The sequence below is a fragment of the Otolemur garnettii genome, unplaced genomic scaffold (assembly GCF_000181295.1).
Source record: "Otolemur garnettii isolate 467f Iridium unplaced genomic scaffold, OtoGar3 scaffold00014, whole genome shotgun sequence".
Lineage (NCBI taxonomy): Eukaryota > Metazoa > Chordata > Mammalia > Primates > Galagidae > Otolemur > Otolemur garnettii.
Genome location: NW_003852409.1, coordinates 20077904 through 20101669, shown reverse-complemented (window position 1 = coordinate 20101669; position 23766 = coordinate 20077904). Strand labels below are relative to the sequence as shown.

Sequence of the window (23766 nt, the reverse complement as noted above, 5' to 3'; positions counted from 1 at the left end):
TGAATTTAATTTTTCTTTCGTGTGGACCTGTAGTTGTTGATCTGCTAGCTGCAGCATGGTACTGAGCACACGGAGCATGGGATGCTTGCTGTTCCATTCTTATCTCAAGGAAGGACCTTTGAATCCAGGTGTGTGCACCTGAAGGTCTGTGCTTTCCCCATAGAAGCCAGTTCTAGACAAAAGAGAGGAGGGTAGAAGCCAAGAGATCTAGAGAAAAAGGAGTGTGTGTGCACACACGCACACGCACTCACACGCACCCACACATACGCACCCCCCCACACACACACACGCACAGCGTCGTGAGAGACACAAAGCAGGCAGGTCCCGGGCCTCGTTTGGTCGGCTGGCATCAAGCTCACAGTGCAGCGGTGAAGCAGATCTGGGGAGGAACTGCTAACATGGTTATTCTTAGTGCTCACACTTGTGAGCCATCTTTGCCAAACAGTGCCGATCTAATGTGTCTGCAGATTCCTTGGAGAAGGCAGAAAGAAACACATCTCATAGAAAGGGGAGGAGACACATCTCATCAGCCAGGGAGCTTGGTTAAGCGGCTGGATCCCAGAGGCCACAAGGAGCGTGTGTTCATTTGCTAATTCACTCTGCCCTTCCACTCCCAATCGGACCTGATATTATCAGCCATACCTCTAATGCTTTCTCACCTTGCAACATCAGGTAGGATCCCTCAGTGCTGCCCTCCCTGCCTAACTCACCCTGAGATGGTGTGCCGGTCGGGGAAGCTGCTAGGATAAGCTATATGTGAGCTACAGGAAATGAAGCATAACCCAGGTGGGATTTCTTTTGGACCTTAGATCAGTGTTTCTTAAATCAACATGGTGGACAGTTGCTCCCCAAATCCAAAATCATTTAGCTCTCACTTCCTGATTCTGAAAAGTATCTTTTCTGTCAGATCAAGGTGTTTTTTTTTTTTTATTTCTTATAGCATAACTGTGTACACTAATGCAATCATGGGGTACAGTGTGCTGTTTTCATATACATTTTGAAATACTCTCATCAAACTGGTTAACATAACCTTCATGTCATTTTCTTAGTTATTGAGTTAAGACATTCATACTCTGCTTTTAGAAAGATTCACTTCTACCCTTGTAGGATTAACCATAGAGGTGACCCCACCAATCACCCTCCCTCCCCCCATCCACCTCCCTCATCTCCCGCTCCCACCCACTTCCCATATTCTAAGGCTATAATTAGGTTATGACATTCCTATAAAAGCTATGAATTAGTTTCAAAGTAGGACTGTGTACATTGGATACTTTTTCTTCCATTCTTGAGATACTTTGCTAAGAAGAACATTTTCTAATTCCATCCATATAAACATGAAGGAGGTAAAGTCTCCATCTTTCTTTAGGGCTGCATAGTATTCCGTGGTGTATATGTACCACAGTTTATTGATCTATTCGTGGGTCAATGGGCACTTGGGCTTCTTCCATTACCTAGGAATTATGAATTAGGCTGCAGTAAACATTCTGATATAAATATCTTTGTTGTTATTTGATTTTTGGTCTTCTGGATATATACCTAATAAAGGAATTGTAGGATCAAATGGCAGGTCTATTTTTAGTTCTCTTAGTGTTCTCCAGATGTCTTTACAAAAGGAACAAATTAATTTGCATTCCCACCAGCAGTGTAGAAGTGTTCCCTTTTCTCCACATCCATGCCAACATCTCTGGTTTGGGGATTTTGTGATATGGGCTAATCTTGGGGTTAGGTGGTACCTCAAAGTAGTTTTGATTTGCATTTCTCTGATGATTAAGGATGGAGAGCATTTTTTCATATATCTGTAGGTCATGCACCTGTCTTCTTTAGAGAAATTTCTGTTCAAGTCCCTTGCCCACCCTGAGATGGGATCACTTGTTTTTTTCTTGCTAATATGTTTGAGTTCTGTGTGGATTCTGGTTATTAAACCTTTGTTGGAGACATAACCAGCAAATATCTTCTCCCATTCTGAGGGCTATCTACCTGCTTTATTTACTGTGTTCTTGGCTGTGCCAAGGTGGTATTTTTTTACAAAATGAAACAGTATGGTCATAGGTAGGGCCATCGTGTTGCACAATTTCAGGAGATACCATCTGTACTGCAGATAATTATTTATAGAACCATCTGTGCTTATACGTCTACACACATGTGTGTGCATATATATGGAGACACAGAATTATCTAATTGTATGTGCACATATAAAAGACACGATGATGTGTATTGTATATATGGATAGATACCCAATTATAAACAGAATGCATAGTATAACATAAGGGCCCTAGGCAAGGATTGTACTATCCATGGGCAATTCAAGTGAATTTTATTTAATGGGCATACAAGCTGTATGAAGTACATAATATTCCCATTGTACAGGAAAGGAACTGGAAGAGGCTTCCAAGACTAAGCGATTTGTTCCAGAATTACACAGGGACTCAGTAGCTGGGCCCGGATTTGATCTGTTCCTGTTTGACTCCTTTCAAAGCTCCTGTCTAAGCTCATGTCTCTCTTGGGAAACTGCCTGAGAGGGAGATTTTTCAGTATTAGGAAGTCAGAGCTAAACGATCTTTGGGTTGGAAGAGCAATTATCCATCATGTTCATTTGAGAGACGCTGATCTTAGATCAAAAAGAAATCCGACATTGACATTGGGTCTGATGCCTGAATTCCCAATGAAGTAATGAAGAAATTTTGGGGCTTTTTAAAAAAGAAAAGAAATAAAGTATTAAATTAAAAGTAAATAGCTTCTTTCAGTCTTTAGCCAACATTCTTCTTTAAAAAATTAAATGAGTGGAAGAAAAATGAGAAGCATTTCATGACTTTGTTCTTTTCCCTTTGCTTAGCTTGGTACCAAATTGTTGTGTCCCTGGGGTAGAAAATACTTTTTTGAAATGTCAAAACTTCAAACCTCTTTTGTCCAGACTCAAATTCCCCTAGCTCAACTTTGAAGCAAGACCATGGGTACATAAAGGCATGTAGAATTCTGTGGCAATCTGTTTTTAGCCAGACTTTGATCATAATTTGAGGTGGAGAAGACAGAAAATGGTAGGAATACATTGCAGCAAATTTGGGCATGTGCTTCAGAGAGACCTCCATTTGGGGAGATAGATGGGCATTTTGATACAACTTTATTTAGAGACAATTTTTTTTCTTTTAACACAGAACATCCCAAATCCCAGTGGCCTGTTTATATCCACACTCCTTTCTTCTGGGATATCTAGTGATGGGCTTGTCAATGGAATGGAATATACCATGGCCCTCTCAAGGTTATTAGCATTTCCTGTGCCCAGTGAGGGAGCTCGTGACAACTCACCCCCCACAGGATCCGTTCTTCATTGTCAGTGGGAAAACTTAGAACAAACCCTGAGCTAGAAATCACAGCTGTTGCGTGCTGGTGTGGTCCTGACACATCCCAGCTGCGGGATTTTGGGAAAATCCTTTGACAGCTCTTATCCTCACCTCTCTCATATGACTAAGAGGTTGGGAGTCACAAAGTGTTAAGTTCTAGTTGTGGATATGTCACTCATCCCAGTGGGATCTTGGGCACATCCCTTTCCTTTCATGAACCTCTGTTTCCTTATCTCTATATGGAGAGAGTCTGATGAGAACGTGCCTTCTCAGTGAGACACCCCACAGGGTGAATATTGTTTGGTGGGGGAGGGAAGGTAAAAAATCTTTTTTATGTACAATAGAGAAACAGCACATGAAGAACATGAGAAGATATGTGGAATTAAGATTTCTTAGGCCAGTAATAGTTAGGGGGGAAAAGTCTTTAAAAGGCTCCTTTGGGAATGATAAAGACAAAAAACTATGGTTGAGAACTTTGGACTAGAGGGATGCAAAGTTTTTCTGATATTCTTTAAAGTTAGATGTATAGCCATCCTAGCATCATAAAATTCTGGTCTGGTGTATGATTATTCCAGGAAGATCCCGATTTTAACCAAGCTTCTATCCTCCTCAGAGCTTGAATAAATAGTGTTTTCATGTAAAATTAATAGAAGCAAGAGGTCAACTCTCTTGCAAATGGCCATGGGAACTTCTTGGTGTTTCTTAGCTTCCTTCTCCCCCATCACTGGCATCTCACTCACACACTTTGTATGTATTATAATCCCTCTGTCCATCCAGATCACGCACCACACTGGGTTTCTGTGGAGTAAATGAAACTACTCAGGTTAGACTAGTGTTTTTATCCTGAGCTCCGGGAGCCTCCTCTGAGGGGTCTAGACAGAGCTATATTTCACTCATTAGCATCCTTTTCAATACCCTGTATTTGGTTTTATGCACTTTAAAACTTTATTCTGAGAAGTTATCCATAGGGATCCCTGGCACAATAAAAGCTAAGAAATAGAGAAGTTGGCAGGCTTAAGATATATTTGTTATCAAATAAGACAGAGGAGTGTAGTCCGTTGCCAGGGCTACCATGACAAAGCAATAGAAATGAGTTTCCTCGGAGTTCTGGAAGTAGGAAGACTGGGGTCAGGTGTCAGCAGGGTCAGTCTCTCATGTGGCCTCTCGTCTTGGCTCATGAATGGTTGTCCTTGCCCTGTGTCCTCTCAGGGTCTTTTCTTTCTGTTCATCAATCCCTAATCTCTTTTCTTATGAGGACAGCAGTCATACAGAATTAGGGCTGCCCTAATGACGTCCGTTAGTTAACCTTAATTACCTCTTTAAAGACCCTATCTTTAAATACAGCCATGTTTTAAGAAATGCTATAAGACGTTGGATCTTAGGACTGAAACATACAAATTGGGGGGGGGGGACATAATGTAATCTGTAGTGGGTAGAGATTGTACAGAGGAAGAGGAGAAGGTTGAGGTTGATCCAAGGCAAAGATAAAAGAAAGATGAGAGCTGGATGGGGAAGATCAAAAGGGGAAACCATCAGGGTGACGGACTGAGGACTCTCTCAGATCCTTGTACCAGAACCATCGCATGCTAAGATCCTCGGCAGAGCTTGTGCTCAGGGACTGGTTGTTACCAACAATCCAAGTTGTCTCTGCCCACTTTCGCACTCAAACTTGTTTATAGCTCAATTTTTGAAGTTTGATCACCCATTACCTCAATAGTTTGTAGTTGGTGGTAGGAGAAAGAATGGATTCCAGGTAGGAGAAGAATAGATTCAAGCTTAGAACCTTGGAGCTTTGTGCACTAGGGAAGGCGGCAGGAGTGATGCTCTCTTCATGGTCTAGTGGACAGTAAATCAGTCCTCATCTCCGAGTTTGCTTTTCAACCTGTTTTAAGGAAAGACATTCCTCCCAGGTCCAAAAGATCCTGAAAGATAGGATCTGAGGTATACATGACAGAAAGAAGGAAAGGAATCTTTATTTATCTTATACTCAAAAGTAGGGAGGAAGAGCAAACTGAATACTTTGGGCCAACATAGTCCCTGTGCTTTATTTGTAAAAACCACCTTTCAGCCATGCCATCTGTCATCCCTGTGCTCACCATTCACTGCTGTGACCAGAACCTTCTTTTGAAATCTCCTAGCCATGTTCTCAGAGGCCTGTCTCGTGATTCGAGGTGTAATGAAAGGGATTTGCAGCTGCTGTCTGGCTCTTCAGGCAATTTTGTCTGGTGATACCTCCTTCTGTGGTATTTTTAGTCCTCATCCATAGCTTTCTGTTTCTTTAGGGGCTGATGTGCTGCTGGGTTTTGAGAGAATACTACAGAGTGGCCTGAGCTCCCCAGATCACCCCGATGGTGCTGCACAATTACAGAAGCAGCCTTATAATCAATGTAATTGGAGATCAGAGTTAATGAGGACCTCCGTGCCCGTGTGGTCCCCTGAGCAACATCGGGCTTCAGACGCTAGATAAGGGAATGATTGGGCTGAACTGAAAATCCATTTGCCTAATTAGATGATGTATATTCCCACAAGCCAGTGGGAGAAAAAAAAAAATATATATATATATATATATATATTTAAAAATAAGGAAACATGACATTTTGAAGTTGAGATTTTGGCAGAAATTTATTCCAGAGTCATTGCTTTCTGAGGAGATCTATGTGAGTATAGAAAAGAATCTCAGAGTACCCAGAAAAGGGGGGAGAGAATTTTAATCTAAAGCCAAAAAAATAAATAAAATAAAACAAGGGTCCAAAAGAAAACTAGAAACATATGAGGCACATGGAATAATGCATTTTAATTTCTTTCCTGCATAGTTTTTATTCTCAAAGAAATGTTAGCATTTATTTAGAGAGCACTTGTTGGCCTCGGTGGTCTCTCTCTCTCTGTCCCCACACCCACCCCCGCCCCTCAACATGTTGTGGACCTCCACTACACACTGCAGTATAGTGATTGCAGAAGCTAAATGAAACCTGGTCTTTGCCTTCAGAAGACACACAATCTGGATGGGAGAATAAATAAGGGGCAAGGTTGAGGGATGGAGCACTCACCCTTTGCTTCAGCTTCTCCATATCTGACCTTTCTTCCCAAACTATAAATTCTCAGTAGACAGACACTACGTTTTATTCAACCAGAGCCTAAGACAGAGCTTGGCAAATAGTAATATATGAATTAACGAATTAGTTGATTAACTAATTAACTAACTATACCATGCATATAATAGATGCTAGTTGAGTAGAATGTCTCATGAGTATTCAAGAGACTAATAGATGTGCAAGCCGGGTTGAGAGTGGGGCCTCAAGGGGTAAATACCACACAGGGTCCCATGTTTCCGTCACCTTAACCTTTACCCAGTTCGTTCTCCTTCACCTTCTTCAAGGTCAAGATTAAAAGCCAACGCATTGAAAATTTCTCTCTCAGCCCCTTTTTTCCTCCCCCTTCAAGGTATCTAAAAATAATGCCTGTCTCTTTCAAGGCGGTCTTACCACATTCTAGATGGTATTAAAGATGTCTGTGCAGACATGTCATCTTCTTTATTTAGTCCATCATTTTCTTGATGTCTTCAGCTCATTTCTCAGTCCAAACAGTGCTCTCTAAATAAATGGTAACATTTCTTTGGGAATTAAACCTATTTGGGAAAGAAATAAAAATGCAATACTCCATGTCTATTTTTCACACAGGAAGGAGCTCAATAAATGTTGGTTAAGTGAAAACATTCGGCACAATGACACTTCTTTCCGTTATCTGATTTGGTAACTCTCTGCCATATATCCTCTACTTGAGTTACTTCCATCACCAACCCATGGAGTAAACAAGAGCCTAGGGGCCACAACAGGGAACTTCAGGTTTTAGTTTGGAACGAGGGAGGCGCTGAAGGGCTACTTTTATATTCTGGCCCTCAGAGAATGACAAAAACATTGAAATATGTGATAAATGTGGAGGTATTTCTGCTTCACAATCCCATGATAAAGTGAGCCGAACTTCCCTCTAGTCAAACATGGGGACTCTGATTTTGGTAATGCATCTAACACTTACCAGACTCCTAGTATGCACTGGGCATTTTGCTGAGAGCTAGTTAAGGACTGACCTCTTCCCTGTAGGAAACCACACTCCACCAGAGAAAGCGAACACCCCCCAGCACTACCCAGTGCATACAGAAGAGGATTGCAGAGACTACCAGAGGAGGAGTGGAAGGACCCCAGAAAGCAACCCAACCCAAACCTCCGTTTGTGAAGACACCATGGCATGATGTGCAGGTCTCAGCTTTAGAAGCTGAGAACCTTATTTCCGTTTCCACTTTGTCTGCTATGTGCACACTTGGCTATGTATCAGTTTCTCTCTGAAGTTGCTGTTGTCCTCTGTAAAGTGGTAAAATAACTGCTGCAAGGCTGTTGTGAGGATTCAGTGAGTGGAATCTGTAACACAGTCAAGCCAGAGATGGAAAGAGAGGGCATTCAAAGGACAGCAGCTCCCTTCTGCTGTTAAACCAACTATATAACTCTGTACAGTATCTGTTTAAAGAAGTTAAGAGTAACCCACTGTCTTAGCTTGTGCAGACCTCGGTAAGACTTGGCTTCCAAACAGCAGAAATTTATTTCCCACAGTTCTGGAGGCGACAGATGACAAGATCAGGGTGGTAACAAATGAGATAAGGGAGTATTTCCTCATCCACCCATGGCTTCTTGCCCTGCCCTCATGTGGAAGAAAATGAGGGAGCTTTCTGGGGTCTCTTATATAAGGGTACTAATCTCATTCATAAAGCCTCACCTTCAAATCACCTCTCAAAGGCTCTGCCTCTGGATACCATCTAGCTGGGGATGAGGTTTCAACCTATGAATCTAAGAGGGGGGGGACACAAACATTCAGTCTGTTATACCTGCTCTCAAACCAGTCCCTTCCAAGAAGACTCGTGTTTCTCATATTGGAGAGACATCTGTTAACTGGTACTGCATTTAGAACTTTCCAATTTGTAAGAAATCCAAATAATAACCACAGTTGCTCCTGTTAGTTGATACGTCACAATGAACATTAGGAGGTTGCACCCAGATCTCCAGTTAGCCCCCAGCCCCTCGTTCTCACAACTGCTAGGAGTGTTCATGGTTGGCCACTGTCGGCAGAGTCCTTGAAGAAATGACATCCATTGAAGAGGAGGTTCATGGTTGGCCACTTCATCCAAGGTTTTGTTCCCTCCCAGGGATAGCCTATAGCCCAGGAGTCCTCAAAGTATAGCCCATGGACTACATGCAGCCTGCCTAGGGCATTTGTCTGGCCCACCAGGTGTTTTTGCTGCCACTGCCTGTCCTGCTTAGCAGCTGACTCGTCCTGGGGCCCGCAGTCCAGCCCTTCAATGGTCTGAGGGACAGTGAACTGGCCCCCTGTTTAAAAAGTTTGAGGACCCCTGCTTTAGCCTATGAATGGTTAATGTGGGGGGTACAAAGGCCTAATACCCCTGTCTTGATTTGTAACAACTGAAATACCAGCTCCAAAAGGATCAGCTGGGGGCTTTACCGCAACTGTGTGAAGTTTGACTTCTGCCTCTACCCAATTTCACTTGGCTTATTCTCTTATAAGAATTGGCCTCCCCACACCTCCTGCATGGTACTGTCTGCCTGTGATTCTGTTTCCTGGTGATTCTGACCTATGACAAACCCATTGTCCCATTTAATCTGTGTATCAATCCCAGGAAGGGGAAATTGGTATCTGCACTTTTCTTTTGAGTCAACGGAGGGTTTATTTTGCTGCCCCCCTGTGCAGAGCTAGTAAGTGACAGGGTAGAATCTGAACTCATATTCTGCTTGATTCTGTTCTCTTTGTCACTGCACTGTGGAACTTTCCTGAAGCACTAAGATTAACCAAACTCAGCCCTGGGACACAGTTCAATATCCATCTTTCAGTCTTTAGTGAGAATAAATACAAGATTTATCCCTTTAAATAGTATGACTGTGCTTTTTAAAAGAAAAATCTGTAGCTGATACTGATGTTCAGTGCCTTGCCCAGGGACCCATGTGACATGTTTCTGCCCGGGCTTATTTCCAGGGAGGGGAAATATGGCTTTGCAGATAGATTTGCATACCTTCTCTTGCCAGAAATTTGAAATATGGAATCCAACAGACTCCTTCCTTTTCTCGCTGTAGCTGCCAAGGACTTTAGGGCCAACATTAAACGTGGTCATTTACTTACTCAGAGCCTGGTACATCTAATTCTTCTGTTTCACACAGATACCTCTCTTTTGCACCAAAGCCCGTGTTGTCCACTGTGCCTTGAGTTAGGTGCTCACTTGATGAGGTGATAGAAATCGTTATTTGTATAAGTTAGAGAAGATAACCATTGCTGGCTGTGCCCTTACCCTTTTCAGGAAAGCTTCTCCACCTACAACCTCAGATGCTCAGGGAGCCAGGTGTGGTCTGATATGATCCCACCTGCCAGGCCACTGCCCATTGGACCACAGCTGGGCACCATGCAAATATATCTTCTCTCTGGAATTAAGCAAGATGAGTCTATCCGTAGGTCAGCCAGCAGAGTGTGAGATATGGTGCTTGTTAACTGAGTCCTTCTTTGGAGAATTTGAACTGCATACATGGAAGGATTTTTTTTTTTTTTTTTGGTTGATAATGAAGTAGAGAAAGGCTGACACAGAGACAAGAGCTGAGTCATGTTAATTATGAAACATAATTTAAAGTCTCCTGCTGCTGCTGCCACAAATCTAGACCCATTCTTCCAGTCTGGTTTTGTAAAGCCTGGTCCTGTTTGGATGCATTATTTTTCCCCATGAAATTCTACCTTTGCTTTGCATTATGGCTACATAGGTATATATACTCACCGTTCACATCCAAATGCAGCCATTCTCAATGGGCTTCTTTTTTTTTCCTCCTAAAAAAGTGTGTGTGGTGTGTGTACATGTGCATGTGTGTAGAGTATGAGTATGTATGTAATATGCTATTATGCGTATATATGTGATACATTAATACATATGTGTTATCTTCATTAATTCATGATGCCCCTCATTAATCCATATATATATATATATTATACATATATAACACACACATACATGTACAGAGGATGACAAAATGTATACATATTTTAAGAAAGGAAAAAATTATATTAAAATTGGAATACTCAATAGCTACTGATATTATTTGTTATCCTGTATGTTGTATCTTATATCTCTTATAATTGCAGAAGTCAAACGTGATTTGAGTATTACAATTTCAATAGTTTTTTACTTTCTCAAAATATGTATACATTTTTTGGCCACCCTCTGCATATATATATGAAAGAGGAATTTCAAAGCAGACTTCGCAAATACTGGTCGATACGAGCGTTCTCGAAGAAACCTCAGCCATTGTTGAAAAATGGTTGATTACGATAAAAGTGTGAATTTCCAGTCTCTCTGAAGAAAATCTGAAGGTGTTGTACCTCTAGCCTTCAGTTCCATGTAAAAAAGGTTGTCTAGAGCTGGGTCACGGGCTGCCCCATTTGGATCCCGGACCCCACCTCTCCCTGCTGTTTCTCAATATCAAGGCATACTTATTTTTTATTCTGTGAGTGCTGCCTTCTTCCTTAGAGGTGCTGGGCATTTCTTTGAAAATCTCTCTTTGTCTCCGTGTCTGTCTTTCTGTGTCTTTCTCTCTGTTAATCTCTATCTCCATCTCAATCTCTCTGAAAATACACTTGATCTTAGCCAAAAGAAGCAAGAGAAGCAATCACCTCTCTGAAAATAAAAAACAGAAAACATAGCACGGGGAGGCCAAGAGGCCTAGATACTATTTTCCTTACCCCTCACCAGTCTCTCCCATTATCACCCACCTGACCCCTGAGGGCATCAGTGATGCCTGTTCCAAAGAGGATGCCTTGCAGACACAGACATTAGCTTTTTTCATTTCTTTTGGAACTTAATATTTAATCATTCTTCACTCGAACTATTCTAAATAGTTTATCTATATTAAAGTATTTAATTCTGTGAGGCAAGTTCTGTTAATATTTCCATTTACAGATAAAGAACCAAGGCTGGGGACCAAGGGAGAGTGACTTGCCCAAAATCCATGCCGAATAATGACAGATTTAGGATTTGAACCCACTTTCCCCTTCTCTCTTAAGAGCCTACTGTTTACCACCAGGCTGAACTCTCTCTCTTTTCTGATTTGTCTGCCTCTGTTGGCTTCTGACAGTGTGACTTGTACGTTTTAAATGCTCTGTAAACGCCTGTAGACAAGTGACATCAGGTTTCCTAGGGAGTGTGGGTTCTATACACCTCTCTGTGTTCCTGCAGCATTTGCAGTGAGACATTGAATGTGGGGAGAAAGTAGCTGTCTTTCTCTCTGTTCCCCCACAGGAAGCAGCTTCGTGGTGAGTGAGGGAAGCTACCTGGACATCTCTGACTGGTTAAACCCGGCCAAGCTGTCCCTGTATTACCAGATCAACGCCACCTCCCCATGGGTGCGGGACCTCTGCGGACAGAGGACAACAGATGCCTGTGAGCAGCTCTGCGACCCAGAGACTGGTGAGCCATGGGGGTAGGACTGGGGGTAGAGGGAGGGAGAAGGTGGGTTAAGGAGGGTTTGCGTTCCCTCTGCCTGAGGCACGTGGATTCTGAGCCAGTGATGAGGGGCTTGTCATAAAGGTCCATCACTCTGATTGATGCTAGACTATGTGTTGCCATTGCTTGTCCAGGGAGGAAATTCTCAAAGAGCCACAGGATCTCAGAGTTGGAAAGGACCTCAGAGGACATCTAGTCTGTTTCTAGCAAAGGAAAGGGTCTGAATGTCCTCAGATATCCATTAGGGAAGATCCTATTTACCTCATACTAGCTGGATGTTCTTTACAACACACTGCCTATCTCTGAATACCAAAGAAAGAAAATAGCACCTAACTGGCCAGGCTGTTCTTAGGATTAACTTCACAGAAAGCTCCTAGCATATTCACCTATTCATTCACTCCACAGATATTTCTTGAGTGGCCAGACTCAAGTTTAATTAAAACATATAGCATAGCAGTGAACAAAATAGGCAAAATCTCTTCCCTCTCATGAAGCTTACATTCTTTGGGGGAGACTCTGCAATATGGTAGCCACTAGCCATAGGTGGCTATTTATTTTAAATTAACTAGAAGTAAGTGCAATTAAATGTTAATATTCTCAGTCGCACTACCAATATATCAAGTGCTCCATAGGCAGCTGTGACTGGCAGTCACCTTATTGGACAGCACAAATTTAGAATATTTCTATCATTCTGGAAAGTTCTGTTGAATGGAGCAGCAATACACAAATACCCAGATGAGTATAGAGCATCTGTCCAGTGATGGTAAATGCTGGTGCTGGAGGAAGTCCAGAGCACATGGAGCGCTCAGCTGGAGTGTGGGTGGAGTTGTCACTATGCACATGGAGTTGTCAGGGAAAGTCTCTCTGAGAAGGTGACATTTGAGCAGACACCTGAAGACAGGAATGGAAGCAGCTGTGTCAGTATCTGAGGAAGTGTGTCCTAGGCAGGGGAAACTCAGGGGTCTGTGCCTGGGCAGGAGCACTCAATGTTTTGCTTAGCACCAGTGGGAAGACTGGGACAGCAGAGGGGAGTGAGAGTGAAGAGGAGGAGGAAGGGAACTCTGGGGAGCAGAGGGTTGGAGTGGGGCAGTCTCGGCACCTGGTACAAGGTGGTGTAGACTTTGGATCTTACTCTGAGTAAGATGGAAAGTCATCCAAAGATTCTGACCAAAGGAGCAACAGGGTCTGATTTCCATTTTAGCAGGCTGCTGTGTGCTGAGTGCATTTAGGGGTTGTTTAAGGGGCTTATTTCTCTCATCCAGGCAAGAGTTAGTAGTGGCTTGGAACATGGGAGTAAGGGGAGAAGATGGTGAGAGATTATCAGATTTCAGGAGTATTTAGAGTGCAGTTTTAGCAGACTTTGTTATTGGATATGGGATGTGAAAAATAGAGTGGGGTCAAAGATGATGCCAGTTGTTCAGGTGAACAGTGGGACAGGTTGGCTTCTCATGCACTGAGCCAGGGGATGCTAAGGGAGTGTCAGGGCTGGATGAGGATGATGCGTATTTGGGTCCTGTCTTGAGAGCCCCAAGCTAAACCTGGGCTTCAATACCAGTGTGGCCAGCAACCATGCTGTAGTGGGCAGTGAAGGGGACTGGTATGGGTATTTACAGAGTGCCTTTCACAGGATACTTCTCTTATCTGGGGCATGGCCTAATTCTTGGATATGTGACCCACGAACGGGAGTGCCTTACATGGGAAACTTATTTATCCTGGCAGGCACCCTTGTCACTCTTTTCTAACCTGTGTCCTCTTTATGCCTGCCTGACCATCACTCTGGAGCCTGTGCTTGTGTTCTCACTGGCATCCCGGATCTGGGTAGCCCTGGTCCTTCAGATGAAAGGCACAAATTCAATACGCCCGACAATAGGAAACAAATCCAAAGATATTAGTCATAGAACTCAATTTAGGAGGACAGTCCTCTGTCCTCAGGCCACAGAGGGCAGGAATGAAGAGAGAGTGAGAGGAGGGGGAAGCTAGCAGTATATATAGTGGAGAATAGGATTACTTAGAGTTCATGAGCAAATATCTGAATGGTCTCTTCACAGGAAATTCAGGAAAGCAGGTAGTCTGGTGTGCTAGGTAGAAAAGATGCTCTGGCCACTGGCTGGGGCCATTCTGGTGGTGTTCTACTTCTAATGCCTCAGCTGCTGCTGTGTCGTTTCCATTATAAGGAGATATCTGGATCAACCACTTTGAGGAACTGGAAGGAAGTATGTAACTAGAAGCTATGTCAAGGGTGACAAGCCCTGCTTCTATTAGAAAAAAGTTAAGCTCTATTGACCTCCTTCATGTTTACATGGATGGAGCTAGAAAATGTTCTTCTTAGCAAAGTATCTCAAGATTGGAAGAAAAAGTTTCCAATGTACAGAGCCCTATTATGAAACTAATTTATAGCTTTCATATGAAAGCTGTAACCTAATTATAGCCTAAGAATATGGGGAGGGGGGAGAGGGCTAGTAGGAGAGGGGGCTGGATGGGTTGGGGGAGGGTGATTGGAGGGATCACCTCTATGGTTTATCTTACAAGGGTACAAGTGAATCTTTCTAAAAGTAGAATATAAATGTCTTAACACAATAACTAAGAAAATGACATTTAATCAGTTTGATGAAAATATTTCAAATTGTATATGAAAACACCACACTGTACCCCATGATTGCATTAATGTACACAGCTATGATTTAATAATAAAAAAAAGAAAACAAGGTAATATAAACTTAGAAGAATTCCCTACAGGTCCATAACTCAAATTCAAAGAAGAGGTGTTAGCTGGAGATAGAAATGAACTATCCAGCAGCACCTAGGTGGTATTCAAACCCATGAGGCACTGTCTTATTTATATTAAATGCCCAGTAAGTGGACAATATCTTGTTCATAACTAGTGCTCAGTAAATGATAGTTATGATATTTCACAAATAGGAGAATGGGAAGTAGAGAGAGAAAGGGACTTGCCAAGGTTACAAAGGAATTTAGAAGAGGAGCCAGGATTAGAACCCTGCTTCTCTTTAGTCCTGGTCCTCTGCTCTTCCTTACAATTTGTATTGGTCTCTTTTCTCTGGAGCTTCATCTCTCTCTCCATTCACAAGAGTATGGCCAGCTTGCAGAGATACCATGACAACAGCCTCTGGTAGAGGAGGGCAGAGGTCTCAGTGATCTGTGCAGTAGCCTGGGTCAAGGGGCTGCTTCCTCTATTCAATTATTATTCTACTACTCAATGGAGTACCTGTTCAGAAGTAAGGAGAGGGATTCTCCAGGCTAACTCTTGTGTCTTTGGAGATCAGGATTTGCCTTTGTAGCTACCACTTCCTCTTATTCTGTAGTTAAGAGCCTATTCAGAATGCATTTTTGCAGCCTGTAAATACACCAATCGGGGAAACTGGAAAAAGTGGTGAAACTCTTGTACAGCATCTGATCAGGCAGTTGAAGCTTCTATGTCTTTAGGTCAGGTCTCTTATGTTTTCCTTCCTTCCTTCCTTCCTTCCTTCCTTCCTTCCTTCCTTCCTTCCTTCCTTCTCCTCTTCCTCTTCCTCCTTCTTCTTCTCTCTCTCTGTCTCTCCCCTCCCTCCCTCCTTCTTTGTCCTCCCTTAAACAGGAACTGGGTAAATGGTAACCTCTGATTTCCTGGCTGATCTACTTTTTGGTGCAAGTTTGTGGTTTCTGATGATCTTCTGTGTTGGCCACAGACTTGTGGCCATGATTCTAGACAGTGCATCATCCAAGAAGCAGGTATATGTTAGCTAGTTTGGAAAATAAGCAGAGATGGAAAGTCATTGGATCCTACTGGGGTTCATCTTCCCAACTTCGCTGCTGATGCTGTTGATGCCTAGAGAAGGCAGGCAACAAGACCGAGGTCAGAGGGGTGGCAGCAGCTTGCAGAGCCAGCATGGAGACCCAGGTTCCCATGCTCTCAGCTAGTGTTTATCAAGTCTCAGGAAGTTCTGGGGTGGAGCCTGAGATTCTGCATTCTTGGTAGACTGGTAGCTATTGCTGATGCTTCTGACTCAGGACTTCCATGTTGCAGGAAGACTGCACAGTCCCAAATAGCCCTTTTACATTCTGCATTCACAGTGAATGGCTCAGCTGCAAATTTGCCAATTTAATAATTTTGATGAAACCATGTTCACTGCTATCCACCTCATTTTCTGTCTCCATTTGCTTTGTGCTCTGGGTTCTAGGTACTCTAGCCACCTGCAGTTCCCTTAAGGTACCATCTTCTCTCACGCCTCCATCCCTTTCACAGCCTGTTTCTTCCCCTTCACTTGGTTTTGTCCTTCTTTGTCCTTCTAGGAGACCAGGGACTTCTTTTTACTTCCTTCACCTTCTACCCAGTAGCCCTCCTTCTGTAAGTATTCCTAAATCTCTCTTCCCCACTGAAGAGTCCCCTCCCCTCTGGTCAATGCAGAGTTATTGCTTTTTCCTTGTCTGGGTAGATCACCAGAATCTAAACTTTGTTGGAAGCTGTGGAGGGAGGTTCAAAATGTGTGTGTCATTCATCTCTCTGTCTTTCAAACTCAGCATAATGCCTGATATATAATCAGCGGACAGAGAATAATGAAAAGAGGAAGGAAGATGGCAATTTCCCTCCCTATGATGCTTGAAACAATTGTATACTGAAATTCTAGTGGCTTCCTCCAAATCCACTCAAATAAGAACTGAGATTAAATATTTTCCAGCTGCAGAAAAGCTGGGTCACAGAACAATGTCCAGAAGCCAGCCGTCTGAACTCTAGGATGCTCTGGTCTCTTCCTGCCATCTGTTCCGCATATCCCCAAGAGCATCCCTCTTTGGCTGGCCACTTACTCTGCTGACACTCTCAATTATACCCCAACACCCCACGCCAACTCTTGCCTTCTCATTGAAGTTCATCTACTCCCTCCACCTAAAATGCCTTCCACCCATTTATCCTCTACCCCTTAATATTTGCTATTTAATCATCCACCTTCTGAAGTCCTACTCATTATTTGCCTCTTAATTACTCTTAATAGAATGGATTACCCAATCATCAGAGTTCTCTGTTGACTAAAAATCAAGTTAAAGTGAGAGTTATTGCTTAAACATGTATCTTCTCTGCTAGAGTGTATGCTCTTTAAGGCCAGGGACTTACTCTGATTTATCCCTGTATCTTTCCCACCCCATTGCCCAGCAAAGCATTTTGTTCTTACAAGTCACTTCAGGCATAAAGGGTGGGATTATCTACAGGTGAGAAGTGGGAATGGAATGTAAGATCCTTGAATAAAATATCATGGGGTTTAACTCAGGCCCACTTTGTGAAATTTAGTTCAATTCATTAGACTCAATTCAAGCAAGATTTTCTTAAGTCCACAACTCATGAGTCTGTGTGTTATGTGCTATGAGGAATCACAGACAAATTGCAAAATGTTCTTGCCTTCATGGATTTTACATTCTCACAGGTATAAAAAAGAATCTTTTCATATAAAGCTATTATAAAAGAAACACAGTGTGGTATAAATCAAGAACAATGGATTAACAAAGTGCCTCGCGCCTGCAGCCCAGGGAGAAATGTATTTTACATGGGGGTTTCGGGAGTCACATCATGGAGAAAATGACCTTTTAGCTTAGCTTTGTAGAGTTAGTGGGGAATTTGAGTAGGAAAGGTATTCTGGTACAGTGGATTTGCTTTTTTTTAAACTTGGTAGAGTAGATTTGGTTTCTTTTTAAAAAGAAGAAGAAGAAGAAGAAGAAGAAAGGTTACACTGATTCTAGAAATGACAGAAGAACAACATGGTGAGGCTGGCATCAGAGAGTGTGCTGGACATGAAGTGGAGGCAGAGAGCAGAGAGCGTGGCCGAGGATGACACTGAAAGGGAAGGATCCAAACAGTTTAGGAACCAACAATGGCTTTAATTAAGCTGTGTTGACCAATGAAATAGAGGAACTGCTCTCAATCTCTGTCTAACTGTTTGGGAGAACATCTAACTCCTTGAGGGAACATCTGGACATTTCCCCATTCTTTGCCTCCAGTAGGAATTAGAATTGAGGAAGGTCATGGAAAAACTAAGCCCTGAATCCCTATACATGTCAAAAGTGGCTTAGATTTTCTTAATAAAGCCTTTCCTCACATGGGTCAAAGCCGTAGAGCTGGACAGTCGTGGAGTCAAAGAATGGTTACCATGCCTTAAAGCTTTTCTGGATGTGTTCATGAGAAGGATTATTCCTCTAGCTCAGGAAAGGAGGAGGACAGTGGGGAAGATGCTGCAGCTGAAGAAGATATTATTGACTTGGTGCATGGGTGAACCTGGACAAGTTGTCCTGGCCATGTGCCATAGCCCAGCTCTTGTGTAGTTTTCCAGAAATTTCAACAATAAGTACCACCCACTGAATTGACGATAAAATTGGATCTTTGGTGAGCTGCAGCCAGCTCATGTGGAGGCGTGAGACTTGATTGTTAGCATCTCTTCCCAATTCTTGGCTTGGTGATGTCATCTTGTTAGCTTGGAAGCTTGGCACGGTGAGGAAATTCACACTAATGAAATTGGTTAAATGCTATAAAAGCAGGATTTATTTTCTTCAGAAAGCCAATCACTAAACATTTACCAGCACAACAATGGATGAGATAAAAATATACCAAGAGGAAGTAAAGGAGGCTTAGTGGAGGCCTGAACATGTCACCAGAGAGTGCCTTTAGGCTCCTTTGCACACTGGGCTACCATTACTCCTCATCTGTCTGGAGACAGAAAGGAATATTCAAGGACTACTCCCTATCATTGCATAAAATGCAGCACCCAGCAGTTCAAATGATCAGGCTTTGATGCTCAAGGATATCATCACGGGTAATGTCTTATTGGGAAACAGCTTTATTAATGTCCTGCACATGTGTGGCATCATGCTAAGTTCTATATAGAAAGCCTTTGACAATACGGCTCAAACCCCATGAAGCAAGTGACAGCAGAACACTAATTCAATTAGTCACTAATTCATTCTTTCGTGTGTTTGTTCATTCATCCAAGCATTTAGTGAACATGAGTAGAATTGGAATATCCTTTTGAGTCAGACAGAACCAGGTTCAAATCCTCATCTCTGTTTACTGGTTTCAGAGATTTGGTTAAGTAATTTCACATAGTCAAGCCTCTTTTTCTATAACTGTAAACATGAGGAGAGTTATTCCTGTTTTTCAGAGTTGTTGTGAGGATGAGATGAGAAATACCATTTTAAATGCACTGCTGCAGTGCCTGGTATAAGGTAGACACCCGCTGCAAGTGTTTACTCTTATTTTTATTGCATAGTGTTTACTTTTATTTTTATAGTCAGTTATTCAGTCATGTGTATCTTCACTTATTAATTCGATAAATATTTCATGAGACATTTAGTCCAGCAATGTGCAACTGCATAAGATTACGTGAGAAGAAAATAAGATGTATTTTGTACCTTCTGGGAGCTGACCAGCTGGGAGAGAAACTTAACAGTAAGCTGGCCATTCTTATATGTTCAACTTTCAGTGAGTCCTTGTGTGACTTTTAAACTTGTGTAATGAAAAACATCACAAACTCTTAATCCTAATGCTAACTTCACCACAAATTTGCTATTTGACCTTGGGTATGTCACACAGTATGAACTTCTGATTCCTTTTCCCCAAAAAAGCAATGATTGGGAATGTTCTTTTAGGGCAATAAAATGCCTGAACATAATCTAGTCTGATCTAATGAGGAGACTGAGGGGCACCCAGGCTAAGCAAGTTGCCCAATGTCACTCAGTAAATTAGTGGCAAGATACAAATTACAGCACTAAATAATTCCTAAGATATTTCCCAGCTCAAAAATTCATGTTTCGATGACCTGTTAAGCACTAATAACTTAGAGCATAAGTATGATTGAAACAATTTATAAATGGCATTGACAGCAAATTGAATTTTCCCTTCACAATTGACATGAACTTCAGTCATATTAGCCATCCCATTCAGTTTCTGTTCGTGGCTTTAGCACCCACTTTTCATTTGTAATAGGATGTGAAATGACAATACAGCGTATGTGTTTATGTCATGTACCTATCTTCTATTGCACTAAATATTTGTAATGTTTATAGTTTGTTCCTATTATTTGCCAAGCACTGTGTTATTAAAGCTTTAAGAGACACAGGGATTTTATGAAGCTGTAAAGTCCGAGAATTTATAGACATGAAGAACATCACTTCTTGGAAGGAGATGGCAACTTTGAGGGTTTCTCGGGTAATGTGGCAGATATGTTGAAGCGAGGTAGTGTGTAGGTAAGTGGTACAGTTAAACGTACTGATCTCCATCTATAGAGAGACCACTTTCCAGCCTATTGAAGAAGAAAGACTTGCTGTATGATTATAGGAGAATGTAAGTTTTAGAAAGACTTGGTCTTTTCTCATCTTGTTTACTGCTGTATCTCAAAATGAAGCAGTAACTTTATGAATACATCTTACATCAAGAATGAAAGAGAAGCTAGTTCAGTTGCTGAAAGGTCAAGGCTTGGTGAATGAGTTTGGTGCTGGGTTCTGGTGTCAGTAACATGGATAGCTCTCATGGTGCTGACAACATTTTGCCTGAAGGGTTTGCTAAGTAAAAACTTTTATCTGGGACAGCTCATCCTCTTCTCAAAGTCACCTTCTACCCTGAGCTGGGCACCACTAGTCTTTTTGAACTCATAGTGAGCTCTATCCTTTACCCGTTTCGAATTAGACCTTTCTAACTAGACTGCTATTCCCGTGACACTCAGCTAGGGGGATCCTCTCTGAAGTGAGTCACTCTGCTCCTGAGAATCTGATTGCTTTCTGCCTCACCACTCCTTTGTCATGAACTTCACTAGAACCTGGATTAGACAAAACTCATCTAAATTAATTATCAGTCAGTGAATCCGCACCTTGTTATTCAGACATGAAAGATAATGGAATCAAACTTTTCAAACCTCTTTCCAATAAAAGCCATTAAAACAACAAAACAAGGCTTTTCTGCTTACATTCCATGAAATGAATCAGTTAATCACAAAATTACGTTTCTCTCGTCAAATTAATCCATTTGGTTCTGGTTAATTATCAATACATAGCAGATAGGATGTTAGGCAACAGCCATATGTAGCCGATACTTAAAAGAGGTTTGGTGAAATATCAAGAAATACATGAATACAGAAGTGAAGATAACATATACAATTATTATGCACTCACTGTGTACCAACAACCATGCTGAGATTTGGTATAATTATTCTGGGCCTTTATAACAACACTTACGTGAAGTTATTAATACTTCTATACAAAAGAGGTGATGTCTTAAAATGCTTGGTTGACATTCTCAAAGTCATATATTTACTACAGTCCTTGACATTGTTCATATATTTGTTAAGTCTTATTGCTAGGGTTTGGACACAGACTGACTGACAAGATATTGTTTTGTGGAGTTACTATGTGAGAAAGTTTGCTTAATAGTAAGAAAAAGAAGAGGGATTCTGCCATTCTCCTTTTGAAAGGTATTTGTAGAGAATTCTCAGAGGGAGGCATGAATCCTTTGGACAAAGAATTTACAGAATAAGTTGACTTGGAAAGAAAAAGACCCAATTGTATTGGGAATAAGGGGAAAATGTATAACTGAGAGGCAGGAGGAGATGTGACAGCATTTATGAATTGGAGGGAACATATACATATTTTTAATCTCTGGTAGTCTTGTTATGTTTGGCTTAAATGTATTGTAAAATGTTATGTTGTAGAAGAGGGTTAAGGTCTTCTAAAAAGGACAATCTGTGTCTAAGATAAGGTCATAAAATTTCAGAGAGCCAACACAGCAAGCAACAGGCTTCACCGATTAAAAATTTAAAAGGGACAAGAAGGTTAGAATAAACTACAAAAGGGATGGCGAGAACTTTTCCTTACTGGGAACTTGCCAGTCTCACTAAAAGTCTAGGCAACGTTAGCGTCTGAACTTGAAAGGAAGAGGTTGAGAGATCTGAAACTCGCACTGCAAGGTTGCATGCAGGAGAAGGGGGATCCTCGGGAATCTCTGATGACTGTCTCTGGGGCATAGGTACCAAAAGAAAAGGAAGTTCTTGGCTTTTAAGACCACATTTTATCATCAAAAATACAATCTACTGGCATTTAGATGATTAGAAACTATGTTTCATATCATCTAACAAGTGCATTAAAATTATATTTTCTTCTAAAAATGTTGTGTGTCCTACTATGTTCAATAATAAATCCAGGAATCTTGTAAATATATGTGTAAAACTTTATAAAAATGGATTATCAATAAACAAAGTGTGGAAAAAAGATGATGGTGGAAGCAGAGGGTGGAGCTGGGGTATTATTAGGATGATGAAGCCTTTTTGTGGACTGCTCCATGATTGTTGATAGTGATTTTTTTTCTGGCAGCTAATGGCATAGGGCCTGTACCAGTTCTATTCCCCTCACAAGGAAGGGGACTACACTCCCCCCACTTCTTAAGTCCTCCTTATACTTCATGTTTCAGCTTAAATATCCTATCATCAAGGAAGGGACCTTATAGACTAGGTTGTCCCCCCCACTGTGCTGTGCTCCATTAATGCTCTCTATTTTTCCTTTATGGTAAATAATAGCAGTAGTCCTCATTCTACTGTGTTGTATACCGTGCACTTGTTTAAACACTTCACAAATATTGTGTCATTTAATTTTTCAATAACCCTGTGAGGTACACGCAATCACATTTTAACTAAACCAAGATAAAGTCACATACATGTACTAATAGTTGGTGTACCCCTAAGGAACGAAAATGCTTCTAATAATGGCCATAAGATGCTACTAATTGTTAAATGAGTTCTTATCTCAGGGGTATCAAAATGTGGAAAGTTGTGTGCCTTAGAATTAACATAATGACGTATTAATTTCACCATTTTACAGATGAGGAAACTAAGTCCTGAGGAAGTGGCATAATCTATATTTGAATCTTAGAAATCTGGCTTCTGAGTTTATCTTCTTAAACATCAGCTTGTGTTAACAGTATATAATTACAAGCTGTGATGATATATTTTATTTGTGTGGTTCCATGTTTAATTACTAGCTATCTAGGAATGTGTAAGTGATGTAAAGGAAGAATTGTGACTGTATGATTCACTGCTTTATCCTCAGTCCCAGCCCATTATTTAGTACACTGTTGGTGCAAAGAGAATATGAAAGACAAAAGACAACAGAACCTCTAGAGTTGACCACCTCCCTACATTGACCACCTCTTTAAGTTGACTTAAAGACATGACCAGACATGTATCACATGTACATATCAGTAGAGTAGGCCTAGTTCCTTATGTTGACCACTTCCTGTATGTTGGCCAGTTTGCTACAGTCCCTTCATAGTCAACTTACAGAAGTTCTGCTGTCTTAGATTTGGAAACAAATTACATGGGTTCCCTCCCATCTTTGTAATTTACTCATGTTATGACCTTTGAAAGTCCCTTTTCCTCTATGGATCTCAATTTCTCTGTAATAGGAAGGGCATTTACATTAGGTTTTCTCTGAGTGCTTTCCAGCTCTAAATTAATTCTCTATACTGAAAACCCTTATTGAAAGCCCAGACTCTGGCATTGGAGGATATGGATGAAGATGCCCAGTGATTCTTGGCCTCTTGAAGGATGGACAACATGTGTACCCAGGAAATTGAGACCAACACAACTTTCTACACTTGATAAGCCTGTTGTGGTTGTCCTGGACCATATAGTTATACTTATCTTATATTGCACTAAATATTTGTAATGTTGATAGATTGCACTCTGGATTCGGGCAGATGGAAATTCAATCCCCAGCTCCTCTGCCTGCACAGCTTTGGATGCTGTGCTGACCCTTCCTGCACTTTTGTTTTTCTCACTGGAGAACTTCTCTAATAATATCAACATGACACTCCTTAGAGGGTTATTATGAAGATGAGCTAGACAAGGCATATTAAAGCACTTAGCCCAATGG

At 41.6% G+C, this 23766-nt stretch overlaps 1 protein-coding gene across 1 annotated transcript in view; it reads left to right on the top strand.

Annotated features, from left to right (window-relative positions):
- Nucleotides 1-23766, top strand: part of ASTN2 (astrotactin 2) — a 655276-nt gene that overhangs the window by 111119 nt on the left and 520391 nt on the right. Inside the window, exon 4 of the mRNA XM_012802447.1 lies at nt 11671-11838. Coding sequence (XP_012657901.1) covers nt 11671-11838 — 168 coding nt within the window. The remainder of the gene's footprint in view (nt 1-11670; nt 11839-23766) is intronic.